Source organism: Prionailurus viverrinus, chromosome B3, assembly GCF_022837055.1.
Source record: "Prionailurus viverrinus isolate Anna chromosome B3, UM_Priviv_1.0, whole genome shotgun sequence".
Taxonomy (NCBI): Eukaryota; Metazoa; Chordata; class Mammalia; order Carnivora; family Felidae; genus Prionailurus; species Prionailurus viverrinus.
In genome coordinates this window covers 64568898-64591584 of record NC_062566.1, presented here as the reverse complement: position 1 = coordinate 64591584, position 22687 = coordinate 64568898, and the positions used below count along the sequence as shown (strand labels likewise).

Below are 22687 nucleotides of genomic sequence, written 5' to 3'. Positions count from 1 at the left end.
TAGTCTTCCCCTATACCAGAGCAAAAAGCAAAGTGACGATCACTAGGTAATGATCACTCAATGACCTAAATTAGCCAGTGACGGTGGTGACTCACTTTGAAGCCAGAGATTCAGATATTCAGAACTTCCAATTGCTAAGGAAATGTTTGGAGAAGAAAACTTTGGGGACATGTGGACACAACCCAGACTCACCCTGCTGCCTTCAAACACAAAGGCTTGATCATCGGCTCCCAGCTCAACGTCGGGCCGACAGCCCGGCCTGGCCCAGCCAACGCGCATGTCTCCTCCGGTCACCACCTCAAACTCAAAATACCACTTTCCAGATCTCACTGCGTAAGACCGCTCTACCCGGAAAAATCGAATTTTATCTATGCTGACTTTCTCCACAGCTGGGTCAGCTATTGTGAGAAGGAAAGGAGTAGAGGGGACAGGAAGTAAAGAGAGAACACAGGCCTTTAATAATTAGGTAGCATTCCTTACAAGAATTGCACAACAACAAAGACAGACCTCCTGCTACCCAACATGGCATTTTGTTCATAATACAATCATCACCATGATCATCATATCCTAATCAGAATACAAGGTACATTCACTGAGTGACTACTTTCTGGTAGATCCTTTAGAAATGATATCCAGCAACAATTCTATGAGGTCAGTTAATACACTCTTCATTCCACAGATGAAAAACTGAGACTTAGAAAGGTTTACTTGTTCAAAGTCACAGAGCCAATAAACGGAGGAAAGTAGGGATATGAACCCAGGTCTGTCTTACTCCAAACCCATCCTCTTCATTACTTATAATAGTGACCTAATTTGCCTCTAGTCCCTCATTGGGTTTGGGATCCCAATGACATGTTCATCAGTTGTGGGCTGGTGATTTTAATGAGTTGTAGAAGTCAATTTAGAGATGAGATGACCTGGCCCAAAAGTAAGCTGAGAGTCACATGTTTGGTAAATAAGAGAAATAAAGATTTCTCGGTTTGTGACTAAATATCCCCAAAAGCTCAGCTATGCTGGAGGATCGCTTATTCCCTCTGGGACTGGGTCACAGAAGTGCTCACCATACAAACTCATCACACAGTTTAAACATGGTTCTTTCTCCTTCCTCCTCCCCTCTCTTGTTAAAATACACCATTCTGTTTAGTGCTCTTTGGTACCAATATCGTTTCTAAGAGTACATGTTAGACTTGTTCAAAGTCAGCATTTCTGCAGAAGTAACATTTCAGTCGTCTGGGACCAGAATGAACAATCTCAACTCGTTACCTAGTTCTTGGTCTGACGGCTCAATGTTATAGCCATAACCAACAAATGTGCGAACAGCTTCACGAAGGCTGTCCCTATTGGACTTCTTCGTACGCTCATCCAGTAATGCGTACGGCACCAGCCGGGGATTTCTTTTGTTCTTCAAATCCTACATGAAGCCAGACAAAAGAGGTTCTGAGAAAATACATTTCGTCTTTACCAAGAGCTTGTCCACCTTATATGTTCTGAGCCACCATCCCGGCTTCCTCATATCCGTCCACCAGCCCTCCCACCAGCACCTTGATATTTAGCAATATACTCATTTACTACTTCTCTTCAGGATTAAATGAATATAAATGGTAAGTTTCTGCTATTAAAAACACATTTTAATAATGCCAGGCTGTGAATAAAGTGAAGTATCCTGAAATTGGTTAGAAACCTCTACTCCCAAGGCAAGGCAGGTGGGGATTCACCTAGTTATTCCCCTGTGGAAGATCATGCCTTGATTCAAACCATTAGAGTCTCCTCACAACAGTCTCTTAACAGAGAAACAAGATAGATAAACACGTATGTTCACAGAGAAGCATCAGAAAAGGTGGCAGTGCCACAGTGGGTCCATGTCATTATAGAAGGCACACATTTGTATTGCAGACCTCCTCAGTTCCTTAGGGAGTACTAAGAACACAATGGCCAATGACTGCAGTGATAAGTCATCATCAACAAATATGCCTCCCATGCTGTTTTGAGTCTCCCTTACCCCATTCGGCCATGGTTTCCATAGTTGTGGTCTTCTTGGCTTCCAGACATGTGCAGAGTTGGAGACTCAGGCATAAATAAACACGTGTACATACAACTACCCCTGACCTTCCGTGATGGTACCCTGGATACTTAAGGAAATGAAAGAACACTAAAGGAGAGATGGTTTGTCTCTAAACTCCATCTAATTCCTTGCCAGGCCCTGATTCTGGGGCTATCTCCTGTGCAAGCCAAGGACTCTGCCCACGAATTGTGGGCAGAGGCTAAGGTAAGGGGCACAGGCTTCTTGGCAGGCTGGTTTGCCCCTCTCCTGAGCTGGGCTCCCCTCCTTTTCACCTTCAGTGGTAGATGCCTGGGACTGACCCAGAAACACTTCTGAGCTGTAATGCTGAATTGTGGAAAGCTTACCTTGGCCTTGGAGACTGGCATAAAAGCTCAGCTCTCCACAACGCCAACAAAAAAGATAGGGAATGAGGCAAGATGCAGCCAGTGGGCACACACACAGGGAACATGATCGCAAGTGAGCCAGATTAACAAAGGAAAGGTAAGCCTATTCATTTCTACAAAATTGGAATTATGCCTGGAGTTAATGTCAGTGTGACCATTACAAATCCCATCCAGTCCCGTGATTCTATAAATAACGAATGCACTGAGGCATGACGGACAGAGTGCAAGGGCAACTTCCATCTTCCAATCTAATACCCACCAACGCAAAATGGCATTTTGATGGATGATCACATCTCCTAGTTTTTCCAGCAGGCTTACTCAGTACTTCTCACCTGTTGGATGCCATAGGTCCATCCTTGTTTTATTCTGTCTTTGGCCCAAACATTATGTGCATTTTCTGCAAGCTTATCCACCAAAATTTCTTGAGGAGGTAATAGCTTCACATCAGACAAATCCAAAGGGGCTGGCTTGTAGCCATTGGACATCATATAGCTATAAGTAAACAAAACAAAACATATACTTCTATATATATACACATGTGTGTATATTCCAGATCTTAGACCCATACCAGATTTTAGACCAGCAACACATGGTAAGAATGCCATGAAAATAAGGCTACAGTCTCAGGTTCTACCCTTTGGTAGAATGAAGTGTCCAGCTCTATTGCAAGTCCTTAGATGAAGCCCCTAATCCACCACCCTTTTTGCCAATGCACGTCGCAGATGACACAAACTGCTGGGCAAAGTGGATCGTCAGTGCAAACCCAGCCTTATTTCTAAGAAAGCTACAAATGAGGGGCTACAAATGAGGGGCACATTCAGTGTGCCGTGGTGTTACCGACAGCTCCTTCAACTCACTTCCAAAACAGAAAGGGTTACAACTAGATTGGCAAGGACAGGACCTTGAGCCAAATGGTTTCTTATAAATTAGTAGAGAATGATCATTCCATCTTAGAAAGCTAAACCTTTACTTTGGGAATTAAACAAAAAGTCAGGACATCAGACAATGTGAGAGCTTGAGGTGACCTTCATGGTTTGCTCTTTGGTCCAGGAGCCACAGCCTCAATGGTCTGTAATTTGGTAGATAATGTGAAGATGGGAAAAAGCGGAGTATGAGGCCCGGTAGATGTGTGGCATGAATGGAGAGGACCAGGGTACACGGTGGAGTGACTCTCAAGGAGAACAGCTGATCATAGCCACGTAGGAACAGGAGTCTGGAGGCACTGATGGCCCCAGGGACACCGAATGCCCAGATCAAAGCCAGAACCTGAATGTGATGACTTATAGACCAGGAACTTCCTCTACACAGGAACTGCTGAGCAATGTGAGAGGCACGGTCTGCTACAGGCATTAAATACTGCCCCTCATCTACCTTCTTGGGATGCCCGATCTTGGGCAGAGTCAACATGTGCTGGCTGTTGAGCACTGACCCCAGCAATCTGGTCGGCAGGCTCTGTACCTGGAGTTGCCTTTGAGAGTGAGGCTTGGCAGCTTGGGAGTTTCACAGGGAAGACGGGGAAGAGAAGCATTTGATTAAAGCTGGCATTGCCTTGGCTCCTAAGTAACTGGGACACCTGTGTGTGAATGCACACGCACCCAAGGCTGGTGCATGTGAGGGTGAGCAAGCAGTTGAGCGCGAGAATGTGCCATGAGCGCGTATCTGAATGTGTGAGAACATGTGACTCTCCAGGAATGTACAGGTGAGAGAGAGCATAGGACATAGACAGATTTAGGGGCCGAATTAAATCTTGGCAGAGACAACCGTTTCCACAAAGGAATTATCAGGCTGGCCCAATGCCAGAGGAGTGAGTCTTTTCTGTGGCTACCAACCATTTTTGAGCTCCTGTGCCAACTGCTATTCTTACAGACCGAAGGCTGTGTAACCTTCTGAGTGTCGCACCTCCCGGCTTAGAAGTAACAATAGTAGCGTAGGTCCCAGGTGAAGGAGCAAAAAGAGGGAAAGCTTGGAAACACTCATATTTCAGCAGACTTCTGTCTGGCTTTACAGTACAGTCGAAGCAACTGGGAGAACCGTGCCCTGCCAGTGCAGGCATGGATCTGGGGCCATCACCTGCCTTTGCCCACGGGCCTCCCATCCTCCCAGTTAAAAAATTCAGACTGAAGCATGAAAGTTTTCGATCATTAAAAAAATCACTTACTTTTTAGGCAACTTGACTTTCTTGAGATCCTCCCCAGCAGCGGGATTAACATGAGCAATGTGGCACCCCAGGGCCAGAAGGGTTCTGTGATGTAGCAGAGGGAGAGGAGAAGGGTCAACTTGCTAAAAGACAGCAAGAACCCTAACCTGCATCTGAGCTGATCAACAACCATGGTGTATGTGTTATTTACTATGCTAAGTCCTTCAGTGGCATGAAGAATCACCATCTCCACTCATTTATCAGAATGCGTCATGTTTTCAAGGCAAGAGACATACCTTTACAGTGTAGTTATAAGGCATTAAATCACCCACTCACTGTTTAGTCCACATTCGATTCAATTCAGCACTCACTTTAAGGTTTCCGTTGACATTTGTAGGTTATAATTCTTCTCAGTTTCAGGCAGCTTTGAAAACTCCACAAGACAGGGGTGTTGTCTTTTATTGTCATCCCGTGTCTAGGTGACAACATAAGAAAAACATAATTTAAGTTTTGACAACAGGCACTGCCCCGGAAAACAGAAAAGGACACACTTTGAAACATGGCCCAGGCAATCCATATAGGGCAAGACAAACACAGTTATTTGCTGATAGGCAAATAGACCATCTCTCTCTCTCTAGCAAATGACACACATCGTCCCCAAGTTGCCAGCGGCTTGTGCTCTGTGGATTGTTTCTACTCAAGTGTCTGCGTTCAGAACATACTCTCATAGAGAAACAATTTTACACATGGTAGCCATGTTCCTGCCTACCCCAAATTCATGGAACCATAATGTTGCTGCAGGACAGCATTCTTTATAAGGGACTACACAATCTGTCCAGGAGACACCACTGTCCCAAGAGAAATATAAAGTCAGCCACAAATATGAACCACATTTATAATTTCAAGTTGTCTAGCAGCCACATGAAAAGAGCAAAAATAAACAGGTGAAATTAATCCTAATGATATATTTTAGGAGCACCTAGGTGGCTCAATCAGTTAAATATCTGACCCTTGATTTTGGCTCAGGTTATGATCTCATGGGGTTGTGAGTTCGAGCCTGCATTGGGCTCTTGCTGACAGCACAGAGCCTGCTTGGGATTCTCTCTCTCCCTCTCTCTCTTCCCCTCCCCTTTCTCTCTCTCAAAATAAATGCACTTTCTCTCTCTCAAAATAAATAAACTTAGAAAAATAATATATTTAACCCACGATAAAAAATATTACCATTTTAGCAAGCCATCAGTATAAGAAATCATTTGAGACAGTCTATAGTAGTTTCTCACAGCAAGTCTTCAAAATCCAGTGTATTTTATAACTACGACACATTTCAATTCAGACCAGTCCCATTTCAAGTGCTCAGTAGGCATTTGTGGCTCACGACTATAGTATTGGATAGAACAGATCCAGACATTAACTAATTAAGTCATCCAACAAACATTTGTCAAGTGTCTGCTATGTGGTAGGCACTGAGCTAGACATTAGGAGTTCAGTGGTGAGCCAGGATAGCCCCAGGCCCATGAAGAATACAGTATAATGGAGTAGAGGATAGTAATAAAATAACCATAATAATAAATGTAATATTGCAGCTGTGAGTAGTTCTCTAAAGGAGAGGTCTGTGGTGTTATAAAAGCATACAGCAGAGACGTAGTCATCTAGAAGGAGACTATTTTACGGTAGCTATATCGATACCAGTAAGTGTTAGAGTGCAGGGACCCTTTCAGTAACTAAGCTGGAATGTTCATAATTTGAGGGTGTCAGGGTCATAGGCAGCTTCAGAACTCACCTATCCTTATGCCTTCAGACATGACCTTACACAAATCACCCAACACAAAGTCAGTTTACATCCTCTTTGAAAAATGCTTTCTAGCACAAGAGATTCTATAACCTGAGTGCCTATTAATCTTAGTGATATGTCTGAAAACAGTATTAAACAAATTCTTATTCAAAACAATGAATCAGCCTCTTTTCGTCCCCCCTCCCCCCGCCCCCCCCATGAAGAGAGGACAGCTTTTTTCTGAAGAGGAAAAGGGGATGTGAGGGTTCTGAAGGAGGCACCTGACAGTGCCTGATATTCCCCAAATGAAGGAAGCCATTTTCAAGTAAGAAGGGAAGTGAACCCCCAGTTCTGTCTTCTCAGAGCTGGCCTCCCCCACACCCTTGACTGCGCTTAGATAACTGAGTAAATCTTGGAGCAAAAGCTACACAGACGGCAGTAAGAAGGAGCAAGTTTGGGCTCATGCGGTTCCCTTCCTCATTTGAGTCTTTCAAGAACCCTCCCTAGGTGACCAGGCAATCCAATCCTCCTCCCCAGCTTGGCCCCTGGAATGCATACCTTGCCAAAAGTCCAGCCAAGCTCTATTTTATTCATTCCCCAAAGTTCGTGGATGTTTTCAGCCAGTCTGTCTCGGATCTTCTCTAGGTGAGGTGGCAAAACCACCTAAAAGGAAAAGGAACAAGTGTGAAATCAGCAGTATACGAACCGGCTGTACTGAAATCTAACATAAAATCTATGTGGATGAGGTGCCGCAGTTGAATTCCCTACACGTCCCCCAGGAGAGGCTGCTTGCAGAGGCTCCTTCCCAAGAGAGGCTGTACGATTCCAAACCACTCTGCTTGACCCAGATGCTTCCAGAGATTCCTTCCTCTCTGGGCTTCCTTTGTCCATCCCTTCTCAGTCTTCTTTGGAGATACTTGTGTTGTGTGTTCTTGACATGTGAATGCTTCCCTGGGCCTCACCTCCCCTCTCTCTATGCTCTTTCCTTGGGAGATCACACCCAGCCACAGATGATCACTCTTAAGTGCGTATGTCTCCAGTCATGGTCTCTCCTGAAGTTCAGACTTACAGTTCCAGCCGCCTGCAGGATTTTCCCACTAAGTAAACCCAATATACCATTCAAAACTGAAATCATTTCTTTCCTTCAAAACCTTTTCTCTTTCTGTTTTTCTCTTTTTGTTCAGTGGTCCACCATTGCTTCGAGTCTAGAAGTCATCCTAGTGTCTTCCCTCCGGGGTATTACTTGGACCCCCAGCACCATTGGATCAATCACAAAATCAATCATGTTCATCTTTTTTTAATGTAGTTTTCACACCCAGCATGGAGCCCAATGTAGGGTGTGAACTCATGACCCTGAAGATCAAGACCTGAGCTGAAATCAAGAGTAGGACGCTTAGCTGACTGAGCCACACAAATGCCTCTGATCATGTTAATTTTTGAAGCATCTTTTTGAAAGGCTCCCACCTCTAATCACTCAACCTCATTATTTTCTCTTTGGATCATTGCAAGACCCTCACAGTTGGGTCCCCCCAACTCCTGACCAATCTACCCTCCGTATTGTGACCAGAGTGAAGAGTCTACAACAATAAAATCACATCAAAACACTTCCTGGGTGTCTGCAAGTGTTCCTTGAACTCCTAAAACACAGACTAGATGTGTTAACCAAGTATTGAGTGTCCTCCTTCAGTTTTTCCACCATGTCCTCACAAACACATCCTTGCCAACCTTTGAAATTACTGCAAAAGATCACACTGTTTCACAGTTGTGTCTTTGTATATGCAGTCTTCACCTTTATCAATTTTCCCAATGATACACATAAAATGTGCGTGCGCACACACACACACACACACACACACACACACCCCTCTACACCACAGAGCAGATGACAAAGACATTCTCCTAGACCAGGCTCCAGATGGGGGTCTCTTAGCCCTTTTTCCAGCTAGGCTCTATCCTTGGGCCTTAGTCTCAAGACCCCAGTTGGAGAAAGTATCCTGCTAAATCAGTTTGGTGAGAATCCACCACCCTTGATAATGGAACAGCCCTCCACCTACTTCCTTGTCTGATGGAATTTCCTTCTCCCTCACCATCCTCCAGGTGATATCAGATCACTCTGGCCTGCCTAAAGACAGAATCCCGGGAGGTCAGTTTAATAAGAATCCATCCCAACCGCTGATGCTTCTCTTAGTAATTTCTCTTCCATTGGCTCTCAACCACCTCCCCATCTTGCTCTCCTTGGCTCTAAAGCCCCGGTTGTTCTTGTTGTATTTAGAACCGAGCCCAGATCTACACTGGAGATCCTCTTCCCCTATTTATGTAGCTCTTAACTAAAATCTGTTTTTACTGCATTAACTGCTGTCCAGCTCTGGTTTTAATCCCAACACCCTCAATATCCATCCTTCTCAATTTAGCTCAAACGTCCCACCTTTGGGAAGTCTTCCCCAATTACCTTCACGGAGAGTTTCTCCATGTTTTCCTGGCACTTTGCTCATATGTCTCCACAAAGGTCATACACTGGGGGCCCAAGTTTTTTCTCCTTTCCTTCCTCCTATGTTTTAAAATTTACTATTACTGCTTCTGCAGCAATAACAATAATAGGTCTTATTCCCACGTTTATCCATTGACAACTTTAAAGCAATGGGAGATTTCATATAAAAATTCAGATATCTAGTTTGCTTGGAAGATCACAAACACTGGACCCACACTTTTGCCTGGTAACCATCAGCTGGAGCTGAGAAGCAGTTTCTGAGGGCTTGTGCACTTGACATACTTCACTTCTGTATCACCTGCCTGGCCCTTGCAATGCCCCCTCTATGACAATGGTTATTAGTATTTCCACTATTTACAAAAATACTGATTTTGTTTTTCTTTTGAGGCACGGTAGCTTCTGGATAAAAATTGCTTTTGGTAAAAAAAAAACAAACGTGTATCAAGTAAGTGATGTATATGAGATCATGGAGGAAAATTGCAGTAACATATTTAAACTATGTGTTATAATCACTATTTGACTTTCAACTAAAGCCATTAAAAATCAACTTAATGCAATTATCAAAGGGGCAACATTAATAAGTGGCATAATGTTTCAATAAGGAACAAAATGGGGAAAATTATTAGCCAGCAAATTATAACTGTATTTGGGCTTTGTTGGTAAACCCAGAGAATCTGTTTAAACTAGGTTTTCCTTAGGAGATCATGGACTGCAAAGGGATTTCCATGTGGGAGGAACCAATGTGGGAGACAGTGTGGAACAAGGCCTCCACAAGTACCCCAAATCATAGTTTCAGTGACCTCAATTGGTTACTACCTGGGGCAGAGTAATGCTGGCTTGCTAACTGCCTTAGGGTGTCTGGGATTGGGCTGCCTGGAGTCGGACTCCTTTTTGCCTGTGTTCAGCCAGGGGCTGGGGTGCTTCAAGCCCTGGGTACTGTTAGTGCCTAAGGACAGGGTTCCAGTCAGCAATATTTGGTCTACAAACTGGTTACCATGCTCCAGGGAAAATGGAGTTGATTCTCCATATATATGTTTAACTTCTCCTTTGATAATAATTTCACAGAATAGTAGGTTCTAAAAAATTGTAAGGTCTCCTTCGAGATAATAAATTGTACCTTTCCAAAGAGAACTTCCCTATGATTTGATTTCCTGGGAACAAGTCCCTAGTTCCAAGGTCCATACAAATTCAATTTTGGGTCCTGACATCAAAGGTTTTTCTGGCCTCTTGATTTGTCTGCTATCTTCAATTTTTAAATCTTCAGTTCTGCACGTTTAGACACTCTTTCCACTCTTTGGTCAAGCCCTCCTTCCCACCCTCATCAAAACACCCCCCCCCCTTTTTTTGAGGCCCACTTCTTCCAGGAAGCCCTTCTGGAAGGGCTTCTGAAAGGCCCGCACATTTCTGATTATTTAGTGAGGGGTGGCACAGACAAGTAGGTACCACGTTCATGCTCTTTCCTCACTAGGGCCCTAGTGGCTTTGCATCCATGCAAAAGCTAGTTTCATTCTTTGGCCCTCAGTCTTCGTATCTAGATTACATAGGAACCAGAGGATCTGATTTCTAGGATCATCTCTGGCTCACAAACTCCTCCCCAGTTTCCCATCAACCTTCTCAACGCCAACTACTTTCAAGGTGCTGCACCAGGCTCTGTGAAGCAGGCAGAGAAATGCTGCTTTACAATAATTTTTATGGGAATTCACACATGGGAATTTGCTGCAGGAGGTAAGAAGCAAATTCATGAACATGCGTGCATAGCTGAATGTAATAGGGTCACATGAATATTATGAGAAAATAACATGCTGGAGACCTTCTACAGGTCAAAAGAGCTATATTTCCAAAAACTACTAACCCCTTGTGCCTCAGAGACAAGACCCCATTGCATTTATTTTTCCCTAACAATGAGAATAGTGATTTGAATAGCACCAGTGTGGAGGAAATATTCAAAGCTGTTGTTTATGCCCCATGTCATAAGCTTGTGAGTGTGTCCCTCTCAAAAGAGGCCCTGGAAAGGCAAAGAAAATGTCCGTTTATCAGCACCTTCCCCTCATATATACCACCTCATTTCTTTCAGTTTTATTTCCAACTCTTCTCCTACACACTCCGCCTCCTCCAAGTATCCAGCCACAAGAGAATATTTATCACCACCTCTGTTGTTTTGAAGTTTAAATTCCAGTTAACAGCATAATATTAGTTTCAGGTGTACAATACAATGATTCAACACTTCCATACAACACCTGGTGCTCACCCCAAGTGTAAGCCTTAATCCCCATTACCTATTTAACCCATGCCCACACCCACCTCTCCTCTAGTGACCATCAGTTTGTTCTATGTAGTTAAGAATTTGGTTCTTGGTTTGCCTTTCTCTTTTTCCCCCTTCATTCATTTGTTTTCTTCATTTCCATGTATGAGTAAGATGATACGGTATTTGTCTTTCTCTGACTTATTTACCTTAGCATAATACTCTCTAGCTCCATCCAGCCGTCCAAATGGCAAGATTTCATTATTTTTATGGCTGAATAATGACCCATAATTTGGCTCTTATAGACAATGCTGCTATCAACATCAGGGTGCATGTACCCCTTTGAATTAGCATTTTGGTATCCTTTGGGTAAATATCTAGTAGTGCAATTGCTGGGTGGTAGGGTAGCTCTCCACCTGTCCCTACTTTGTGTTTCTACTTCTAGACCCTTACCCCATTCCTGTTACTTCACATCTGGATCCCTCCCCGTTTAAGCTTATTAAAGGCCCTGGTGGAATTCTAGCCTCACTAACTAGACTTCTAGAAATATGGTAGCCTAACAGGTGTCTCTAGCACTTATTTGTGCATACTGTTCGTTTTGCATTTATTACATTCAGGCTTAAAAAATAGCACATTTGCTTTTTACCTCCTTAAGTGGGTTGTGAATTCCCAGAGAATACTGCATATTTGCACCTGTACCTCACAGGGCCTTGCATGTAGCAAGTGATCAACTTGTCTGGGAAATCCTGAAAGAGCTCAACGTATGCATATGGTGGAAACATGAAAAACAACAGTTGTTCACATCACATGATAATAATACTGAATGCATGACAGGAATGGTTCAGAGACAACAGAGAGAGAAGGATTTAGCCCTAGGATTTCATCTGCCTGGGTTGCCTGCTCGAACCTACCTGACTGGTGTCTATGGGGCATGGGATGAAAGAGGCTTGAGAGAGGAACTGAGTGGTACCCAAAAGATCTCTAACTCCTTCAGTATCGCGTTTATATTCTTTGACAGGCTCCAATCTCATCTTTTCTTTTGGCAGTAAGGCTTCATAGCAAGGGGCATAGCCAGAGGGAGGCAGGAACTTAAATTCTCCATGACGTCCACCCATCAGGAAACGTACTCTGTACCATTTGGAAAGACCAGGAAGAGAGAGGTTAAAAAGAGAAATCCCAGCCTCGATATGAGAACATTCAAGATAAACTACCCGTCCCCCACCCCCAGCAATTATTTTGTGGGAAAGTGCCTGAACTCTGATTCAGTACAACGAACATCCTGAAGTATGCAATAAAGCATTGGGGAAAACTCTCAGTCTATGATCCTCAGATGACCCATGTCAGCTAAGTTCTTTAAAAAGTTAATTCATACATAAATAACACTACACTTTAAAAATAATGTTTTTCCTGGGGTGCCTGAGTGGCTCAGTTGGTTAAGCATCCAACTCTTGATTTCAGCTCAGGTCACGATCTTGCAGTCATGGGTCTGAGCCCTACATCAGGCTCCAAACTGAGCTGAGCATGGAGTCTGCTGAAGATTCTATCTCTTTCTAGCTCTCTCTCTGCCCCTGTCCCCTGCTCATGTACTCTCTAAAATAAATAATCATGTTTTTCTTTACCCTAGTAGACAAATCATCATTATAAATATTACTAGACTATTGAAAAGAGTAGCAGTGGTGAGAAGGACATTATTCTCTGACAAGATCATGTTAAAACTACAGCATAAGGACTTCAAATCTTTTTACTTGAGGGATATCACTCACACGTCAATTTTTAAGATGGCAGGCAAAAGATGAACACCAGAATATTAAGCACAAGTGGTATATATGCCAAGTGATACCCTGCAGAGGCTGCAGTTCCCCTAAACAGCCATACGAGGGCGACTCTGAAGAAGCAACAGCAGGCGGTCATAGCCATAGGCAGCCAAATAGGTATGAAGTGTTTGCACACCAGGGTACCAGTGCCTTTCTCAGGGGCACCACCACCCTGCTGGCATCCAGGCCTGACACTCTAGTCCACTCCAGCAGTGCCTACAGAGACCTCCCAGAAGGGGGAGAGACACTTGGGGCTCACAAGTGATGCAGGCACTAAATTTCCAGTATACTGAAGTCTTTCAATATGCTAATTCAGCATCTGGCTGCATTTTAGCCTTATATATATATAGGTTCGGTTAGGGTTATAGGTACACCCCAAAGCTTTCCCTGCAAGGAGGAGAGGGTGAAAGCGAACTATTTCAAAACGATACTTTATATTCTCCTAGGTTTGTAACAAGAAAGAGAGCTTTTGCAGATCAACTTTAACTTAATGAGAAAATATGACCACAGTTTTAAGTAATTAAAACATGATGGGGCGCCTGGGTGGCTCAGTTGGTTAAGCGGCCGACCTCGGCTCAGGTCATGATCTCGTGGTCCGTGAATTCGAGCCTCGCGTCGGGCTCTGTGCTGACAGCTCAGAGCCTGGAGCCTGTTTCAGATTCTGTGTCACCCTCTCTCTGACCCTTCCCTGTTCATGCTCTGTCTCTCCCTGTCTCAAAAATAAATAAAATGTTAAAAAAAAATTTTTAAAAAAGCATGAAAAGATATGTAGCCCTCCAGGGTCAACACTAATATCACACAGGAAAAATCAGTATATACACATAGCCTCTGCATGCAACCCTCACACCCTCTTCCCTCCATTTAACGAGTGATCGAACCCATATGACTTGCTGTTCTTTGCACTGGAGACTCGGCAATGAACAAAGACTACAGTGCCCCTGGTGTCACAGAACAGGGATCCAACTAGAAAAACAGTCATAATTACTGATTGGGAGATATCAAGGAAGGAATAAAGAGGGCGATGTGAAATAACTCAGGAAAGAGGGGAGGCTCCTAGACTGCAGTCAAGGAAGGCCTCTCTGAGGAAGAAACATGAGTTAACCCTGTGGACTAAAGAGGAGCTAAGGAGTTTAAAATCTGGAAGAGCATTCTAGGCAGAGGCATGACATGTGCCAAGGTCCTGAGGCAGGAAAGAGCTTGGGTGCAGAGCCCAAGGGGCATGAGGTGAGGTGGGAGGGTGCGGTGCTAGATCAGGTAGGGTCTGTGAGTCATGGCAAGAAGATGAGATTGTATGCCAGGCAGGAAGCTTCTGAAAGACTTTAAGAAGAAATACAAGACTCTTCTAGCTGCTGTATGTGGACAGGTTAGCAGACCATTCAGCGAGTATTTGGAGGCACCAGACACCCAACTAGTGATGGTGGGAGGTGAGGATAATCGGTTGAGCCAATGTGATGATGGACAAAATGGAAAGCAAAAGCCAGATCCCATTTTTGTTTTGGAATGAGGACAGTTAGGGACTGCTGAGGGAGTGAGGGCACGTTTGCAGGGGGCTGAGATATGTGGCGAAGGGTTATGACCTAGCAAAGCACTCACAGCAAGACTCTCCACCAGGCCTCACTTTCTTTAACTAGAAAGTTCTGGTAGGGCAGCCTTGCAAGAGAGTCTCAGTGTTGGCTGAGTAATCATGACTGTGGAAATAGCCTAATTATGAAACTGGAAAATAAAACTCTTTCCAAGTGGGAGACATTAAAGTTTTTTTTTCCTTCCCAATACAAACAAATTCTTTATCCAAATAGCATTTTAAACAATGCTGTTTTAAAATTAATTATAGAAATCATAGGACATCTCCCACTTTCCCATTTTCAAGTACTAAACAATGATATAGAATTAGAACCACAATTGTCCCTTGTGGATGTTCCTACATTAAATGTTACGCAACGGGGCATGCTATATGTGTATTAAGAATATGAACGATGACATTAAGACAAAATTGAGTCATTAGCCTGAAATGTTACTAATTTAGTGAACCTTCAGGAAATAATGACTAAGCCTTGAAATTATTGGTTGAGAACTTCCCGATTCAACTGAAACACAGCAGATTGTGTTACTGACATATTGAAACTGTGGGATAGAACTAGAGCTTTTTGAGCAAAAAAGACAGTGTAGGACATTTTTTTTTTGCCTCCCTCTTCTCCTTGAGCATCCTTCCTGTGAGAAGCTGAATGCCCAGGAGCTTGTACAGCAAGGGTATGAGTATTCTTTGTTACTCACTAGTGAATAGATTCCAAGAACAAGTAAATGATCTCCTATGAGGTCTTCTGGCTGGACTTAATTATTCATGAGCTGTCTTGCCAGCTCTGTTTAGTGTTAAAATTTCTCTTACATTTTAAAATCTGCCATCATCTTCTGGATAGAGAGCAAATCAAGAAAGCACAGAGAACATAAGGAAAACCATCATTTCTGGTTTTATATTCTGTTATTAAAAAGAGAATAATTTGGTTATAAATCTTCATCTCATCTCCTCTGATGGCCACAAAAACTGTAAAAGGAAAAATGTACGTAAGCAGAAATTAGTGTGTACTGTTCACTGAAGCATTTGTCTCCAAACGTCACGTCCAGTGTCATCAGTGGGTGGAAGGAGTGGTCCTGGGTTGCTTCCAAAGACTTGCCAGACAGAAGCCCTGCTCTCCATCAGGGACTGGACAAGACCTGTGCCAGGTACACCCGCGGTCTGTGGCTCCTTCCCTCGCTACCCGCAGTGCCTGGGAAGGGCTCCAACAAACAAGCACTAACAGTGGTGGTCCTCCTCATACCTCTCTCCGCGAGATCCAGACTGACCACGTCAAAGGAAATACCCAGAGATAAAATGCAGGCTTGAAGGGGATAATCAAAAGAAATGCCTGCAACCCACTTTAATTATCTGAAGATATTAAAATGGGATTCCCCCTCTTAGAGTTTTAGCAGAGGTCCCAAAGGCAGATAAATCAGAGGATGCCAGTATTTTCACATCCTGAAGTGAGATGCTGGATCCACTACGAAGATCCATCCAAAAAGTTATGAAACAAATGCAGCTGTAGTCTACCAGGTGCCTGCACCCTGATAAGAAAGGTAAAGAATTCATTTGGAGAGAACTGTCAGGGAGAAAAGGCAGGGAGTTCTCTCCTATCTGAAGTCAAATGAAGAGTGCTTTAAGAACTATTCAGAAGCTTTCAAGTGTCCCCCTGGAATCTAGTGAGGGACATGTTTGCCCGGTGACAGACAGAGAGGGAGACAGAGAGTGAGAGAGAGCACGAGCGGGAGAGTGAGCGAGCAATAGTTGATCTCAAGGGAAAGAGCTCCCTTCTGCTCAGGGCGGGGCCAAGGACTGTGTTCCTGGAAGGCCAGACAGACTCCACAAATGAGTCAGCTGTCAGTCATCTCAAAAGGAAGTATGCCCCGAGAGGCAAATGACTGATCAGAGATCAGAAAGGAGGTAAGCAGGGGAGGTGGGAGGCCCTGTGTGCGGGGAGGGAAACGTATGTAGAATAGGGCTTGGGGTCAGCCAGAAGGAAGCAGCCAGCACAGGTGGTGAAGCCTGTGTAAAAAGAACTGCAGCGAGACGCTTCGAGATGCTCCAGCCTGAGGCTCCAAGGAGACCACAAAGGCCTCAAACATCAACTGCATACAAATCTGAGTTACCTTCTAGTCAAATAGATGGGATTTTCATATGGCCAAGAAGACTGTTCTTATTCTTAAAAGGGGCAATAAAGGTTACAGAATGGGCAGAAGGGCTTATCCAGGGCCAGAAGTCCAGAGCATGGATGTAGAGGGTAGCAAGGAAACAACAGAGTGACAAATAACTAGTCTATTTCTTTTCATAAATCTGGCATCTGGCGCTGAAGGTTTATCATTTACATCCTTTTTCCAATTAGGATGTAAATCTCTCTTCTCTAGGTGTTATTCTTCCCTGCTTCTTGGGTTCCACTGCATCTCCCAGCCTCAGAAAATGTTAAATTTAAAAATAAAAAGGTAATTTGAGAATTGAGTTCATTCAGATTCATTCTTCTTGATCCTTGGATTTTTCTCTACATTAATGGATTTTCAAATCAACTTAATTAATCAATTTAATCTCGTCCACTAAAGCACCTGTTATCTTCTGGAATTCTTCCTAGAACTCAGGACATTCCATCAGCTCTTAAGGGCGGTTTTCCTCCTAAAGTGATTAGAGTTAAGTGGGTCCTTAGATTCTTCTGCCTCCGAGATGAGCAAAAGCTCCCATAAGAGTCTCCAGGGAGTACTGAGATTTTTTTGGGGAGATGTGGGGGAATTTTTTATTTACTTGACTGATTTTGAAAACAGAGAAAATTGTATTGAAAAATCCCTGCTAGCATTTTCAATTCAGCCTTTTGAGATTTAGACATTGTGGCTTTCCCATTTGCAGAAGGGACCAGACTGCCTATTACAAGTTCCCAGATTCGAAAGACGGATCCACAAATAAAAACAACACAGTAAAAATCAAGACACGGCTTTGTTATGCTCCAGAAGGATGACTAGGTTTCCTTATCCACGGCTTACTAGCAAACATGTGACGTCACTTGAGTCTCTCTTCCTGAATATCTCATTACTCTCATCTGCTAGTGAAGCTCTCCCAGACAGCGGGGAAGGTGTTCCAAAGAAGAAAAGGATACAGGCTGTGGTTAAGAGGACAAAGAATTAATGAGCTTTGGCTGACCTGAATTCAACTCGTAAGTCGTGATTCATAACCGCATCCTCTCGCTAGGACGGGAAAACAATCTGAGTTATGTATGTTCCCACATTCATCTTTCCTTCTGGCCAGTGTTTGATGAAAGCCCAGGGCAATCATCATGTTCTCCACAGAAGTATATTTATCTCAGTAATAATTTCCACAGCATTGACCACAGCAAGCTGGAAATAGCTAAGCTGTTGGTTACCTGAATTTTAGCCAAGGCTGGTGGATACCAACAGAAAACAAACAGCAACCACAAATACCAACCACCTTTGGATATTGTTGCTGTTATAAATTAGCAAGGGCCGGTAACAGAGCTATGTCAGGCCGTTAAAATAGATCTCTGGGAAATTTAACTATGTCTATAAAACATATTCTACTACAGCGATGAACTCATCCATTTTCTGAGAAACAAAAAGTATCACCTAAATCACTATATCACTATACGTTTCACTATACGTCGTGGCTTCCGTGCTTCACGCCATGACGCCATATTGCTGGGTGAGACTGCCTTTTAATGAGGGCTTGCTGGCATTTAAGTAACTCAACCTTTTGGGTGGTCTCCAAGGTACACATGCCTCATCCTAAATTCTGTCCTATAACAAACTGTGTTGTCACACTAAGGGCCTACTGCATGAATAGTATCCACAGACAAACCCCACGGAGAAGAAACCTAAGGAGGCACATTCGTAATAGTTAGAAAAGAGAGCACATATTGATTTGTGGATTTTGTTAGTAATTACTCATGCTGCCTTTGACTTCACTGTGGATAAATCTAATTGAAAAAGATTTTTTGCTCTTCAGTGACTACTTACAGGGACATCTTAATCAGGTGTTATTAACAACATAGTTTGTAACTATACAAATAATTATGGGGTCACAAATTCATGACTGTGACCTCAGTAAAGACCAGTGAATAGGAGGAAATGGGGCTGTAAAAGAGAAATCGAATTTAGAAGCCACACCAGAGTTGAAAATAAACACGAGAGACAGTTCTGAATGCTTCTATGACAGGAGAAGGACCTCTTTCTAGAATGGCATAATCTTGTACCCTGCTGGAAGAGACACAATACAACCAAGCAAGTATTCTACTTACTATATTGGTGAAAATAGTAATTTCTTTTCAATTGTCATAAATACACACACACACACACACACACACACACACACACATTTTATAAGAGAAATAAAGTTTTGTTCTTGTAGTTTTTGGAGTTACACTGTGGGTAGTATGATCCTTCAACATGTAGCACTGCTTTCAGAGGGTCTCAGCATTTCTGTTCTGCCCTCCTCACCTTGACCACTCACGATGGAACTTGGCACGGGACCGAGGACCAGAGGACTCAGTTGCCTGATCAACTGTGTTCTTCAACCTATTTCAGTGAGATTAACTCATATTTAATTAACTTGGAATTAACCTCTTGCTTTCTCTCTCGCTTTCTGCACAGCTGAGTGAAAGTAGTATAGAGAGACTTCTGGGTTTCAGCACCAAATCATACTTTACCAGTTGATGTAAGAGTAAGTACTGGTATACTGATCCTCTTTGCTCACAAATAAAAATCAGTCCATTGGCTACTCTTCAACACAAGACCAGCACTGGGAACGACTGAAGACATCATATAAGGGGCTGAATGTACTTCAGTAAAATGTATTTCCCAAATGTGCAGGCAATTCCATCTCTCCTCAGATCATACTATGTTCTGAGAACCAAAGACAGGAATATGTCAGAGGTGACATTTTCCTGAGAGAAAGGAGGCCTGAAAGACATCAAGTCCCACTCATTAGCTTACCACTAATTCAGGTGCTTTAAGCAAGAGGCTCTCATAGCTAAGGTAACAACTTTTCAAATCAACACATCTGGATCCTTCAGTTTCTTAAACTCTCTTACCAGTTTTGTGCCTTATAAATGGGTTAGACAACTCATTTTTCCTATCCTGGAACTTTGCTTCTCTTTTTCCTGGGCACTCAGAAGGCTGCATGCCCTGCTGTCCCAGACAGGAGATGCTAGAAGCATCTTCTACATGTGGATACGGTGGAGTCGCCCATTTCTTTACCTGCCAGCTGCAGTTCTTTGCCAAGAGATTTCAGTTTAAGTCCTCACCAAATAAATAAATAAATAAATAAATAAATAAATAAATAAATTCACACACTTAAAAATCCTATCTCATTTCTCTGAAGGAGACTGGATGGATGAGTTCATGATTAAAAACCATTAGGCAACATACAAGATTGGATGTACTGATCTCTAAACACAAACTACTTAGATACCATTAAGCCGGCACACTAAAAAAGGTCCTTTTCTCCAGAGATCTGACTTCTAGCTAGGCCCTTGTCTCAGATGAGATGCTTGAGAAGTAGGTGTACTTGCCTTGAAAATAAGTAAAACCCAGCGAGTGGGATGTGGTCAAAACCAACAGAGAAGGGAAGGGCAGTGATGCTGGGTGACCAAGGCCATTAGCTACCTAGGCCAGTGTGGTCCTGGGAAGCGACTGCTCAGAGTGATCTTGTTTCTCCGAAGAAGGTACTGAGTCAACAGGTGGATGACCCAAACGCTGTTACATCATATGTAGATTTCTGCTCATTCTCTTTCTTCCTGGGCAATCGAGTGGGGAGGATGCATAGTGGAACATGTGCTGGTTCTCCCCCGACTGCCAGGGATCTCTGTTCCAATCAGTTCTCTTTGGGCTTACAGTGTCTCTGTCTTTCAATAATGCTCCTGGTTTTCTAAATGCTTCTTATGGATATCAACGAAGAATGGGATGTTATGCCACGCTTAAAATGGGAGACCTGGAATGAAATTCTAATGGGTATGTCCTCAGCAGACAGAAACACAGATAAAGAACTCACAACTCTAGAATACAGTCCCTGGGGTGGACAGAAGATTCGTTGGCTTGCAACAGTGCTGAGTAGATTTGCAGCCCTAGTAAGGTTTTACTATCATTGTTGTCCTTTTGTTAAAAGAATCTCAAACAATGATAATGTTTAAATTTATTATATCCATCGACATCAACATATTTATAAATATGTATATGTACTGTATACGTATCACTATGTGTACAAACATACATTAGTTTATGTACATGTTGCATATCTATGTATGTGTATATATACTATGTGTATTTGCATATCTGTGTCAAATTCCCAAGGTTCAATATCATTTCCAAAGGATAATTCTTTATTTCTAAATTATTTAACTGAAACAGAGCTGAAATTTCATCCATTAAAATAATATATCAACATGTCTTGCTTTATCAGTCTACCTGAGGTGCTGAGGACTATCACAGTGCTATCACTTTGGAAATCCATCCCTCAGATGCTCGCAGCTCTGAGATGGCATCTTTGTGGTCCAAGCTCTAAGTGTCTGCTGTCTACAACTCCCCTCCTTTTATGGCCCTTTCCAAGGGCTCCAATGGAAACCAGTTTGATTCTAACTGTGTTGATTCTAGTTTTCCACTCATTCTATTGTAATCTCTTTAATAAGCAGGGATCGAGAATGATTAAGAAAGTCTTGGGGAAGAAGAGTCACAATGGGGTCTTGTCTTGACATTAAATTAATGGGGTCTGTCTTGTCTTGACATTAAAATATATTGTCAGACTAAAATAATTAATACAGCATCCAACTGGTATAAGGAAAGGGGCAGAGCAACAAACACACTAGTTAGCCATAGTATGTAGAAAACAGCTTGTACAGTATAAATCCAATTTAGTGTAAAAATATTCGGATGTATGAATAAAAAGGTAATAGCGTTGTCTCCAGGTTGTGCAATTTTGGGTTCTTGGTTATTTCCTTGATTTACATTATTTTTGTAAAAGGGAAAAACAAAGAAACGACAGGAAAATAAAGCTAAGTGTGAAAATGTAAATCGTAAACTGGGAAAAAAGATTTGAAACGAGTAAGGCAGTATTTTAAATAGTCTTAACATACAAAACATTGAAATTCATACCAGATAGGCAAAGAACATAAAAAATATTGGGTTGAAATACTATCTAAAAACAGTAATCGTTAAAAATGCTTAACCACACAAGTAATCAAATAAATAGAAAATTAAAACTTTAAGTTACAATTTTCTCAAATTAGCAAAGATTAAAAATAACCCATAACAGTAAAAGTTAATGAAGACTCAATCAGTTGGGCATTCCCATATGTTGCTTTAAATGATACTACAAGGCCCAAATCCTTTATCTGAAATCTGGAGTTGTGTTTCAGACTTCAGAATTCTTTAGATTTTAAAGAAAGTATACATATTATGCATTAAATACAACCTCTAGACAGGTGAGGGGCTGTACCCCTTAATCAAACACATTAATATTTCTGCAGTTAAGCTTGTAAATATTCAAAAGAAGAGGAATAAATGAAAGATTAAAAGCAACCTCATTTCTGTTGATGACAGTTTTGACAACAAAATGAGTTTAGGTCAGACTCTGTGGTGAAATGAGTTATGAAAAAATTCATGGGTTTCAGAACTTTTGAGATTCCAAAATTGTTGATAATTATTTCTGAACTGTTCCATACAATCTTCCTGAAAATCTACTTGGCTATGTGATTATACATTTATTATTTTTTAATGTTTATTTTTGAGAGAGACAGAGTATGAGTGGAGGAGAGGCAGAGAGAGAGGGAGACACAGAATCCAAAGTAGGGTCTAGGTTCTGAGCTGACAGCAGGGAGCCTGATGCCGGGCATGAACTCATGAGCCGTGAGATCATGACCTGAGCCGAAGTTAGACACTTAATTGACTGAGCCACCCAGGCACCCCTACAAATTTAGACTTTAAAAACTTCATAACTTTTGACCTACTTCTAGGAAGAACTTAACAGATATGCAGACAAAAGAGTTATGCTCAAGGATGTCCATCATAATTTTATTTATAAAGATAAAAATGGAATTAGCACAAAAGTCTAACAATAAAGTAATGGCTATATTATGGGACAACCAAATGACTGGCTATAAAAATTGTTTGTGAGGAGGATACTTAAGGAGTCAGGAAAAGGCTCATTATGTATGGCTGAATGGAAAATAATGAAGACATAAAACTTCATATTGAGTGTGATGTCAATTAACAA

At 42.4% G+C, this 22687-nt stretch overlaps 1 protein-coding gene across 1 annotated transcript in view; it reads right to left on the bottom strand.

The window, feature by feature from the left end:
- The window catches only part of RYR3 (ryanodine receptor 3), a 368605-nt gene that overhangs the window by 202918 nt on the left and 143000 nt on the right, over positions 1 to 22687 (bottom strand). The window contains exons 20-26 of the mRNA XM_047863199.1: positions 11995 to 12211; positions 6912 to 7016; positions 4954 to 5057; positions 4604 to 4687; positions 2778 to 2937; positions 1264 to 1411; positions 193 to 398 (exon numbers count right to left, since the gene is read on the bottom strand). Coding sequence (XP_047719155.1) covers positions 193 to 398; positions 1264 to 1411; positions 2778 to 2937; positions 4604 to 4687; positions 4954 to 5057; positions 6912 to 7016; positions 11995 to 12211 — 1024 coding nt within the window. The remainder of the gene's footprint in view (positions 1 to 192; positions 399 to 1263; positions 1412 to 2777; positions 2938 to 4603; positions 4688 to 4953; positions 5058 to 6911; positions 7017 to 11994; positions 12212 to 22687) is intronic.